Source organism: Diplotaxodon limnothrissa, linkage group LG7 (genome assembly GCF_057381915.1).
Source record: "Diplotaxodon limnothrissa isolate DT_005_m linkage group LG7, D_limnothrissa_male_GT1.1, whole genome shotgun sequence".
NCBI classification, from domain to species: Eukaryota; Metazoa; Chordata; class Actinopteri; order Cichliformes; family Cichlidae; genus Diplotaxodon; species Diplotaxodon limnothrissa.
Window position 1 is genome coordinate 29,641,786 of NC_140602.1, and position 12,579 is coordinate 29,654,364.

Here is a 12,579-nt window from a genome sequence, read left to right on the forward strand (position 1 = left end):
ATACACTCTTTTTTCATATTCCACATTAAATGAAGTTTTTACAGAATGTTGACAACAAAATGAAGAGAAAGACCTGCGAAAAGCACACTGGTGTACAGCATGAGTGTTTGTGTCCTTGTGGGGACCCTGTTTGCCCGCTAACGAGGTCTAAGGGGAGGGTTACAGCGTGTGCGTTTGAATGTATGCAGTATAGCTTTCTTGCCACCAGAGAGGTCCAGGGAAGTGATAAATTGAGCTGACAAACACAGAGGAATGATCCGTCCCATCTGTCCAGCTCTGTCGTCTCTCTCACCATCGCGCTGCCAACTTTAAGACTTGTTCTCCGTGTTTGTGTGTGTGTTTGTGTGCGTGTGTGTGCAGTTCCAAGCTTGAGCCAAAGTCCCTGTGTTTCTGAGCCCAGCTGTCTCGGATCCCAGAAAGCTGGAGGCAGTGAGTCTGAGCCGGGCTGCACACAAACTCTGCAGACACCGAGCTTTGGAAACGAAGTCAATGTGATCGAAAATCCCAGGAGTCTCTCTGTGTCTGCCTCTCTCATTCTCACCCTCGCTCAAACACACAACACACCCTCTCACGGTGTGTGTGCACTGTGTGTGTGGTGCAGAGAGCTGGCTAATCCGAACGTCCTCCAGAATAACTTCCCTCCTCCTCTGAAAGGTAGTTGTTGATGCTGGACGTCTGCTGGCTGACATTTAGTGTGTGTGTGTGTGTGTGTGTGTGTGTGTGTGTGTGTGTGTGTGTGTGTGTGTGTGTGTGTGTGTGTGTATGTGTGTCTGTGTGTATGTGTGTTTGTAAATGTCTGTGTGTGTGTGTGTGTGTGTGTAAATCTGTGTGTGGGCATGTATGTGTGTATGCTAGTTCACATTTATGAGACGTGGAACAGGAACGCTGGCAGGATGGACACACACACAGTCACAGGGAGGAGGTGGAGGAGTGGGGCTGATGGCCGGCTGCTGCTTCTTGGCCCTGCAGAGTCCTGAGAGTCTATCGAGCCCTGGGCCAACAGAGCCTGAGCACAGAGGGGGGACAAAGGCACGAGCATTAGTGCACAAGTGTTTGTAATGCCTCATTCTGTGGTGTCCTGAAAATCTTACAAATGATGAAGCTGCTTGTTAGCTGGAAATCAATATACCTGTAAATCTATCCATGAAAGTTTGTATAAAGTCCCTCTGACCAGCTCCCGTTCTAATTACAGACAGCCACATTTCATTCTTCAGTACTAATATTATAAATCCAAAATTCGTGTGTCACTGGTGACTGCAGATTTCTGAAACAAAGCTTTTCTATCGAGCGGGTTCAGTTGTGGGCGGTGTTAGAACGCCTCATACCTCATATCTGGCTTCAGATAAAGTTTTCTGCAATTAAATATTAATTCTTCATCAATATATAATTTCCTACTTTTTCAGATGTGTACCGTTTAATCTTGTCCTGCTATAATAATATAATAATAAATCTACGTACGGCTGTGTTAAAGTCTCTCACCACTGACTGCATGTCAAACTCTCAGATATCCAAAATTGAATTTTGCTATCAATAATTGATTTATTTCTTTTGTAACTGTCAGCTGTAGATGGCGGCGTCACTTAACTAGAGCAAGCAACTCGGAGCGTGAACCTCTGAAAATGAAGCTGAAGAGGAAACATAAAGCGTAAAATCTGTGGTATTGCACATTTGTAACATCGCTTCACTTTTATTCTTTATGTTTATTTTGTTGCAGGAGGAGCAGTATCCTACTGTGGTCGCCGCCCTCAGCACAGATGGTGTGTGGAGGCCGAGCAGGAGAGGTGTCTGCAGGAAGGTAAAGTGAGTCACAGAGCTGAGCTTTTATGGGCTGCTAAATATCTGAGTCTAACTCTCTTGCTTGAGTTTCAGCAGGTAATTCATTTTGTGTCTCTCTGTTTTACAGACAGATCTCCACCGAGGCGCAGCCGCTCCTTTTCTTTGCCGCCACACTCTCTGCAGCTTCTTATTCGTGCATATTTCATGTTGGAAGTTCATCTCCAGCTTCAGGTTTGGCAATAATATATCAATAAATTCAAACAAAGTGCTCCCATGTTCTCCATCTGTCACGTGACTCTCCTCTCCAACCTGGGGTGGTAACAGCTGCTGATGAAGATATTAGTGTGGTGATCAAGTGTTAATACAGAGCAGCTTATTGGAGGGAGCCTCACTTTGTTTCCTCACACTACACTTTACAGTTCAGCTGTGGATCTTTAACCCGAAAACAGATGGAGGACACTCAGTGAACCGGCCACAGGGAGGCTTACACAGGAAGTCTAGCAGCGAACTCTTAGAAATGAGAGTGGGCGAAAACACTGCTCGCTTTTTAATGTGCCAGCTGTGAAACTGAGAGCTGAGTACACACAGCATCCCATCATACACCGTTTCTAAAAGACTACAGACACTACACTCATACGGTCAGTCACAGGTAGCCCCGCCCTAAACCCTTTTCTGGTCCTTTCTGAGTAACAGGACCTGAAACTCCAAAATGGACATGGTGCTTAAATCAGGCCTGAAAGCAGCGACTGACACCATAAGCTCATTGGGAAAGAGTTTCCTGAGCTCAGAGCCAGAGGCAGTTTCACCCATCCTTTAACAGTCTTTCCTGAAGATCACATCTCACCTCAGAATGATCTCCTCATAATCTCACTCGACCAAAAAGCCCATGCTGTAATAAAACACCACTTAAGTTTACTTTTTTCCATTATGTTGACCAATAATAAAAGCTTTCTCTGTGATGTAATAGTGGCCCTCTCAGACACACAATCAGAAGACGTCTAGCAAACAGGTGTCAAACTTCAGTTCTTGAGGGCTGGTGAGGTGGCAATTCAGCCATTTGATTCATGTTACAGCAGCTCATGAGTGAAAGCACAAGGTGCAATAAAAGTACTTTTAGAAGTAAAAATTTCCAAACACTTACATTTACTTACATTTATTTAAAATTACTTGAGAAGGGATAGGGGTTGCCACCTCAGCATGGAGTCAAGTTCTATTGAGTCTCGCTAATGACCTAATTTTATAAAAGGTTGCAGCAGGGACACATTTAAAAGTTTCAGGACACTGGCCATTGAGGACTGGCGTTTGACACCCCTGGTTTAGTATAATCAAGAACTTCCATTGTCTGGACTTGACTTCCTGTTCCATAAGGGGCGCTCTCAGGTCTGTCCAGAATGAACTTGCTCAGATGATTTTAGTGAAAGGGCTCTAAGCTGTCTGTCTCTGATAAAAATCATCTGTTCATTTTTCATCTCATCGTCTGATCTGATGATGCACGTCAGCGTCATATAAACAACCTGAACACCACATCAGCTGGTCCAAGTGATGGGGGAGATGGAGACCCCTCCACCCATTACTTCAACCATCGTTTTTAAAGTTTTGATCAGAGCTGCTCACCTCCTCGCACTCGAAGTCATCAGAGGGGATGCACTTCTGTCCTCCATCCTGTAAAACAAGAGCTCACTGTGAGAAAGTATCAGGCTGAGTATTGAATAAGATCCATCCATCCATCCATTCAGATCAGTAATAAAATGTGTGAGTGAACAAGGTGCTTTCTGATGAGTTTCAATAGAAAAATCAAGCCATGGTGCTGGACTGAGATCTGCAGGAATTTGAAGTGTGATCTCCCTCTGCTGAGAGTCTTCATCTGTAATATTGTGCAGAAGCTTGTCAGCGAAAGCTGAAGGCTTTAGTTGATCTGTAAAAACTCTCAGATTCTCTCATGGTGCACGCAAAGACCTCCACAATATTTTCAATAAATGATGGCGCCATTTTCCACAGAACTGACTGGCCAGTGCATGGGCTTAATCATGCTGTAACCACTGTGAACCCAGAGTTAAACCTCCCTAAATTCCAAACCCTGTATCACAGTACAGACCACAGACTAATAATCATAATGATTTTTGTACTTATACTGAGGTTTTGATGCATATGCTCAATAATCCAGGTAAGTAAATCCCCAAAAGTTGATTCTGTTCATGTGGACGTAGCGCTTTCAGCGGGAGAAACGTTTCGTCACTCATCCGAGTGACTTCTTCAGTCTCAGCTGACTACAGGTTTCCCCAATCTTATAATGATTCACTTGCTTAAATCAAAAGGATTTAGTTCCAAAAAATACTCAGAGTCAGGTCCATAAATACCTGGACCCCACAGAGGTTTGAAATGCAGCATGCACACTTCAGCTTTAATTCAGAGGTAAAAATTACAGTCAGTGTTTTCAAAGGCTCTCGGGTTCTCTGCAGATGTCTGTCAAACTGAGTGGAAACAACAGATTCCTCAGAAACAGATCATCAATAATTAAAGCAGATGGTCAAAACCTGAAGTAAAATGTGGTGTTTGGACCACTGCTTCTGTGAGACCGTTAAAGGAAGCAGCTCCTCCACGTTTCAGCCTCCTCGGGTTTTTAAATCGAGCTCCACCTTCATTAAAATGCAGAGTGCTGATGATGACAAGGATGCACACTTATTTGTCCTCAAACACACACATGCCAGCATTTATCTCCGGCCTCCATCAGCTTCTTTGTCAGTGCTTCATTAGCATATCTCCTCCCGCTGCCTGGGTGGGTGAGTCAATCAGATCTTATCGCTCAGCGAGGAGGAAGAAAATTCTTTTCAGCGTCGGGGAAATCATCGCAAGTGGCCAGATCATTATCATTTCCCTGAAATATACATGCGCAGAGCCACAAATAGGCATCCATGTGCACGCGCACAGGCTTATTTAACCTGATCATTAAAGCGTGCAGATGATTTGCTATCATATGGACATCTTCTGACGCCGGACGCCTCTGCATGTCTGCTTCCTTTAAAAGAGCTGAAAATGATCGCTGTATTCACGAGCTTTGGGGAAAAGACACCATTATACAGTATGCATGAGGTGATATACAGCATCAACAGAGACGCAGCGCACAGCAGTATCACATTCCTGCCGATCCCTTTCTCTCTTTATCTGCCTGTTTTTCAGATGTAACTCCATCTGCACTGCCGGCTGTCCACAGAGCATTCAGACCCACTCCAAACATGCACGCTGACATCGCAGGTCTTTAGAAAGAGGCTTTGAAAGTGCTGACAGGTAGCCGTCTGCAGCTCTCTGCACTTGATGGAGGGCTGCAGGGTGAATTCATACTGTCACACTATGTTAAACGTGCAGTACAGGTGCTGTGAAATTGGATCATCTGACTGAGGGTTGGTCTCCTGTGCATTTACAGGTGCTCAGAATGCTTCTGCAGGCACTCTGGCATAAAAGGGTTGGTTGAAGAATGGAGACAGGAAAATAAACCATCCATCCATCGTTCTTCAGCAGTAGCCTTCAGCAGATCGCTGAACTAGAATTTAGTTACAGGTTACAGGAAGCCAGAGGTCACGTCCCATTTGGACCTCTGTGATTTGAACATTGTTCCACTTTTTAAAAAAACAAAACAAAAACCCTGTTTCCTCTCACTTCTGCTCAGTGGTTCTCCTTACTGTCAGCTAGTGGGTTAGGTTTAGGTGGGACTCTGCACCTCATGAAACTTGATGAAAACTTGGGTCTGAGCAGACCATCACTGTGACCTGATGTAGTGTTTTCCAACTGAGGTCCAGGGGTTGTGGGAAACACTGAACAGAAATTCAGAAAGACAGATTTTTGATCATGATCTTTGTTTGTGTTGTCGTTTTTAAGTTTGGTTTTCTGACTTTTAGAAGAACTCATCCTTCCTGCGATGATCTGCTTTCACCTCGGCTCTTTATCCTTCCAGCCGGTTTCTCAAAGCCACATTTAACACGCCAGAGTTTACTTTCCATCTGTTTGCCTTCTTAACGCTTCCATCTTGGCAGTCTGTGAACTTCAAATGAAAACACTAAGCTCAGAACACACACGTCTTCATAAAGATGATCCACTGCAGCACTCTGCACCCACTCAGACATTACAGCTGAAATGCTGGCCACGATGTGCTGTGCTGTATGTGGACTGGATGCAGACTCATATCTGTGCTACAAGGATGTCTGCAGGCTGGACATAAAGGGAAGCACCATCGACCCTGAGGCCCGGTTGAGTTCAGACGACCATCACAGTGATCAACGCTGCAGCTGGACTGAGAGATGGGAAAACAGACACATGAGCTCCAATTCATCCGAACACTGTGCTCTGTGCAGCAAAAGAATTAAACAGAAAGAAATAAAAATGAATAGAAATGGTCCAAAAAGCAGGGACAATCCTCACGAGGAGGAACAAACTGAGTCATCTGCTCTTTATCTTAAGCCGAACAAATCCAACCCGTAAAGGTCCCAGAATCGCAAACCCTGGTCTTCATTCTTGCTGCACTGAAGAATGAGAATTACAGAAACTGTTTCCATTCCAGGAAAAGAGGACCAGAACTTTGTGCACTTCCTGTCACAGGGACCACCCTAGTGGGACCTTTTTTACCTCACTGTCACCATAAAGCTGCTGATCCTAAAGTTGGAACCACAGTCATCAGAGGCCATGTGAGAAGTAACTGCAACAAATGCAATAACTGGCAGATGCAGCCTTCAATTTCTAACACCAAAATTTATAAACAGTATCATAGGTGGGCGGAGCTTCTGGGTCTGAAGACTGCAGCCACAGGGGGTGATATATGTGGCTGCAAAACAAATCTACACCCTCTGCAAACACTTCTCTGATTTTATGCTCAATACATTATTTTAGGTGATACTGAATAAAACAAAAAGTCACTTTTGTAAATTTTGGTCGTTTGATGTTTCAGAACGGTTTATCTGGGATACACGCACTGGTTAACTGTCAGTCCTAAATCATTAGCCAATGAGAGTTCCCTTTCATAGTCTCCCCCACCCCGTTCTCGTCACATGTCGTTTGAAAACACCAACATGTCAACAGTGGAAACTTTCATCTCGAGCCTTCAAACTGGAACCTCACAAACGAGTAGGTCAACTGAGTACATGATAATGATATGTAATCTCAAATCTGCTAAAAGGGCCTCTGGTTAAACGTCACTAAAGCACGCAGTGCACAGGGAAAAAAAGAGGGTACTCCAGGGTCAGAACTTCTAAGAAACTCTATAAAACTGCAAGGCAGGGTTTCTCCTCTCAAACCAATCACCACCAGTTATTTGACAACAATCAGCAACCACCTGGAAACCACAGTTACTGTCACTAACAGGACAAATCATCCTTCAGTTTCAAAGATCTGTAATAGAGGTAGTAGTAGAGGTATATACTTGCTTGTAGACACTGTGGATGGGCACATTGGTTGGCATGAAGCCATGCTATTCTGACATGGTAGCTGGTACATTGTAGTCTCGGTGAAGTTTGGTAGAAGCTGGAGGCCACATGTCACTCGAAGGTGAACTCACCTTCCAATGACAAAGCTCCAAGCTCACCCAGCCGTAACCAGAACTTCAAAACTTAGCATGGCTTAACTTGCTTCTGCTTCTGTTGTTGGGATTATGTGTGGAATTTACAGTGTGACTGAAGCTGTTACCAGTTATCAGAGCCTTTGAGTCCAGTGCAGTGGAAACAGGCTGAAGAAGTGTCACCTTTACAGGCCTGATCACTATGCTGTACACCGGCCTTTGGTTAGGGTTACCAGACATTGATTATTACAGTCAGGGATGCATGGCTTTGTAATTGGAAGATGGAACAACACTGCTAATTAAAGGTTCGTGGAGCCACCCGTCAACCTGAACCTCCACCTTAGGTGTTCTTTTTTTTACTAAAATATCAGCTGATTTCCTGTTTTTGTCCCATCATGAGAATTCTGACCACTGGAAAGCTGCTGGTGTTTAAGCACAATTTCCAGAAATGCCTGAGATATCTGCACAAAATAGAGCTATTGCTACTTTTAGCTGCTCCCTCCTTCCCAGCGGGGACCTCCATATGTTTGATTTGGCAGAATTTCATATTGGATGCTCTTCCTTCAACCCCAGAGGGATTAGTGTCTCCTCCGCACAAAATATTAACTGTAAAACTCTTTCTCTACTACAAAGACAAAGAGAATAAAAAAAACCCATATGTTTAGGTGTACGAGTGCACCAAAATAAATGAAAGTCTTCACATATTCAAGGCTTACGATCTAAAACAGAATGCCAAAATCCACAAACTGCTCCACAGCAGACAAATAGGAAGAAGACCCCAGTCTGCAGAACTGCAGACTGGAGTTTATTACAGACACATCAGCTTCAGCTCCAGTTTCAGTGATACTAACTCAGTATTTTGTGACTCCAAAACTGAAATGTATTAGAGGTGTTCCGGGATGGCATGAATGCTGGCAATGTGCTTAAAAAATAAGAACATTGCAGCTTTGGCTCAACCTTTAATTTTCCACATTGGCACAAGACTGCCAACACAGAGCTCAGACAGACCGAAAGAAAAAAATCTGTTAGACATTTGGCTGCATGTGAGGAAACCATCACATAGAAACAGCTGAAGCCAAAACCCTCCAACAGAGGATGGCTGGACTTCAAGACTCAACATAAACTCTATAAAAAATCCAGCATTTACATTATAATTATAAATAAACTAATAAAGTAGCCCTCATGTCTGTTTCAAACTAAAGAGAGGTATCAGCTTCTGCAGCTAGTTGAAATCATGGCCCTGGAAATGTGTTGAGGACATTCTGCGGTACCAGTCAGTGTATGCTGGGTTCACTGGTCCACTTGTGTCTCCTGCTTTGCCTCTCCAGTCTAACACAGATAGTTTTACACATTACACGTTTCTGTGTGTACGTGTGTATATGGTTTTAAATATGCATTGCATGTTTTTTAGAGTATTTTTGGAATGGTAAAGTATATGATACCATGTCATAATTGAGAACCAACAGCAGGAAGTGACATTTATGGACTGGTCATTTAGTTCAGTCCTGAGGGTGGTGCAGTCTTTGAGCATGCTGATGTTGTTTAGCTGTCCAGGTTTAAATAAGAAGATTCACTGATTCATTGAGGTGTGTAAATTGTTACACATCTCAGAAACTCATTAAACTCATTGGTTTGTTGCAGAATTCTCTCTTTTCTGTATTTGAGCCCACATTAAATGAAGCTACAAACTCAGTACACACTGACTTGGATAACGTGCACACTCATGATCAGCAAAACTAATGTTGAGTATTTTTTGTAGAGTTTTCATTTCTTTCATCATTAAAAGTTATATGTGTATGCAAGTGGGTTAAAAATGTAAAAGTTCAGTAAAATGTCACATCCATCCCATTATATGATGAAGTTTTCTATAATTCATGCTTTAAATCTCTTTCATAATGCATAGCAATTTAGTTTGGCCTATATAACCTCCAGCCTTGCACCTCTTCTCTGTACATAATGGATGGAATTCCACTTTCCCACAATGCAGGCAGGATGACGCTAATGTGTGTGAAGGTGAAGAAGAGCGACGCACATAAAGCTGCAGTGCTCAGACCTCCTCAGTCATACCTGCTGTCTGCATTTCTCTTTCTATAACCACCCGTTTTTATTATACTGCTATAAAAAAATTAGCTTTTTCAGATTTATCCCTTTAGAACCAAATATTCATATTTTATTTTTTGAGGCGATCCACACAGTTTGACTTTAGTCACAGTGCTCCAAAGGTACGCGTTCTCCTGCTTTCGTGGTTTAATCGTGGCTATGAAACATCTTCAAAAGGAGAAACAAAATGAGGGCAAACATATATTTTTATGTGTTTTTTTATTGCTAATAATGAACAGACTAACTTAAAGAAAGAAAATAACACAAGACCTTCCACGATTCTTGCTTCCTACTAATAGCTGGTTTAATTTTCCAAAAACTGAAAGTTATCTCAAAGATAAAAATATGCTACTGTGGATGGATGAGGTCAGTTAATTCATCCAAACTCGTGGGGCTGATATGAATACTTAGCCAGGAATCTTCATTTGCTTCTTTATCAGCTTTCCTCGCTTAACCACCACCTGATTTACAGATTTATAATCCGCGGTGTGCCAGCAAAACACCTGTGACTGAGCTCCAGATCTCCTCTCCACACAGGAATGTAAGATGCACTGTTTGCCTACCTGCTAGAGTTCTGAGACTGAGCTGAAAACACACAGACAGAGCTATCATGTCCTAAGCTTAAACACATTTTTACTGAGCCCCGGCATGGGAAGTATGAGAGGCATGCTCCTGTGGATTATACTGGACTGAATACAACCTAATATTTGTTTTTAAAGAGAAACTAGATAGTTATATGCTCCTTATATTTGATATAGATTTAAAATGAACAGTAGTGAGCTACCTGGCATGGATTTAGACTACCAGCATGGTACAGCCAACAGGTCTGTAAGAATCACACTACTGAGGTGAAGGTCCACTGGGGTTGGATGGATGGGTGTAAATTTCAGTATCAGAAAGTAAGTTTGAAGCAGGAACTATGCATGCATTCTTGGAGTGGACTGAAAAATACCGTAATGAGAACGGTTTGTCTGTGGTGTCTCAGTCAGCTCTGGAAGTGTTTGGTTAGCTGAGGGTAAACTGCACTAAGCTTTCAATTATTGAAAACTCAAACCAAGTTCACCATGTCCTCTCAGCAGAAACACAACCATTAATAGCACAGCTTCTATAATACATTTGACCACCTCAGCCTCTATACTCCTGCATCCTTCTGTAATTAATAATCCAGCTGAAAAAAAAGGTTAGGTCCTTTGGACTTAAATTTTCAAACATCTGGCAAACATGGTGGCATAATCTCTGCCACCTAAAACTGCACATACATTTTTATGCAGATTACACTGTTTTATATGCCACTGGCCGTTCCTCGGATCAGGCCACTGCAAATGTACAGTCTGCTTTTGGTACATTTCAAAATTCTCTGATCACACATAATCTTATTTTAAACTCTGATAAAACAAAATGCATGAGTGCATTTAAGGTCAACTAAAAATATCCAGCATACAGTCCATACTAAAACTCATCATGGTCATTAAAATTGTTCTCTGTTATAAATATTTAGGACTCTGGCTGGAAGTTAGACTCACTTTTAAAAACCACTATTGAGGAAAATTAAAGATGAAGATTAGAGTTTCACATAGAAACAAATCTTGTTTCTCATTCACAAGCACATTGCCAGTCTTGGTAAATGGACTGCTTCTTACAAAGCGCTTTTCTACTGTACCTGAGCACTCAAGGCACTTTATACAACTTGACTCATTCACCCGTTCACACAAGCACTTTTTCTATGTAAGTGCTTTCTATCTGACATTCACACTCCGATGGATGCATCAAACAGCAACTTGGGTTTAGTACTCTCCACGCAGACTGGAGCACCAGGGCTTGAACCACCAACCTTCCAGTTGGCAGATGACCTGCACTACAGCCATGCCAAAAGGTTTGTGCCTTGGATGGTAATGTGATTGATTTGGTAGATTTTCCATTCCTTCCTGCCCTGTGTCTGTAGAGAACCAGTGACCTTTTGCTTGCCATGCAAATGTGTCAACCATCACATTATAAGCAGAACACTAACGATGATATTGTTCATATGCATGCTTCTATATCCACCTCGACGCCTCTTGATTTTGTGTATTCTGTGCACTGAATCATGTGTCTTTCCAGGCTCTGCTGCTTACCTCTGCACCTTTGCTGAATTTAAACACAGTACTTACAATGTCAGTTTGCAGGACATTTTATCAATAGCTGTGCCTCTTGAAAACTGCATTTAAATACTTCGCTGCCTATAAATGGAATAAGCTAAAAACAAACCCAAGAATGGTGTTGTCTGATTTCACAGGAACATTTTAAAGGGTTGCATTTGTTTATATGCAACTACTTGAGTAGGTTTTTCTTCATCTGTGATCATGTGTAATGGCTTGTTCTATTGTGTAGCCGACTGTCTAAATTTTTGAATTTTTTTTGTACTGACATTTCTCTTGAAAAAAGATCTCGTTCTCACTGAGCTTACCTGTTGTAAAGAATATAATAAATAAGGCAGCAGCCATGTACTGTAGCTCAGACAGAAACCACAAAAAAACTATATCCAGACCAAGCCTCTCATATATTCATCGAGTAATTTAAATAACTCAATGATAAAAAATTCGTCACAGCAAATTTTTTTCTTCAATGCTTCGTTCCATCATTACCATGTAAATACGAGCGACACATAAACAGGCCAGAGATTTATTCAGGAGTAGTGAGTGAATAAACCACATTAAGAACACACAGGCCCCAGTCTTCAACAAAAACACTGGTAACAGAAGAGCAGCAGAGATGATGACGCAGGCACAGTTTAACGTGGAGGAGGTTTGTTTCACACAGAGAAATCTGCAGTGAGTCTCTTGAAGTTTATTAAAATCTGCAGATGAAATGTTAACTTAGTCTGATACATGTTTAAATTATACAGCTCGCTGAAAGCTGACGGCAGCCGTCCTATTTTACATGGAATTGATACCTGCAGCAAGCAGGGGTGAGTCTAAAGAGGGACATTGGGTGTACTAGTATTGTATTAATATTTCAAAATATAAATATTTTAAAAAATGTAAAAATATATAAATGCAAGACCATTAAAAATGTACATGGGCCAATAAAACTGAGGATTGTTAGGTTGGACAGTGAATTATTATTAATATTAATTAAGGTCTACACGGGGCGATCGTGGCTCAAGAGTTGGGAGTTCGCCTTGT

General features: G+C 42.1%; 1 protein-coding gene across 1 annotated transcript in view; it reads right to left on the minus strand.

The window, feature by feature from the left end:
• Positions 1-862: 862 nt before the first annotated feature.
• The window catches only part of gfra2b (GDNF family receptor alpha 2b), a 166,525-nt gene continuing 154,808 nt past the window's right edge, over positions 863-12,579 (minus strand). The window contains exons 9-10 of the mRNA XM_085359564.1: positions 3,391-3,438; positions 863-1,006 (exon numbers count right to left, since the gene is read on the minus strand). Coding sequence (XP_085215690.1) covers positions 863-1,006; positions 3,391-3,438 — 192 coding nt within the window. The remainder of the gene's footprint in view (positions 1,007-3,390; positions 3,439-12,579) is intronic.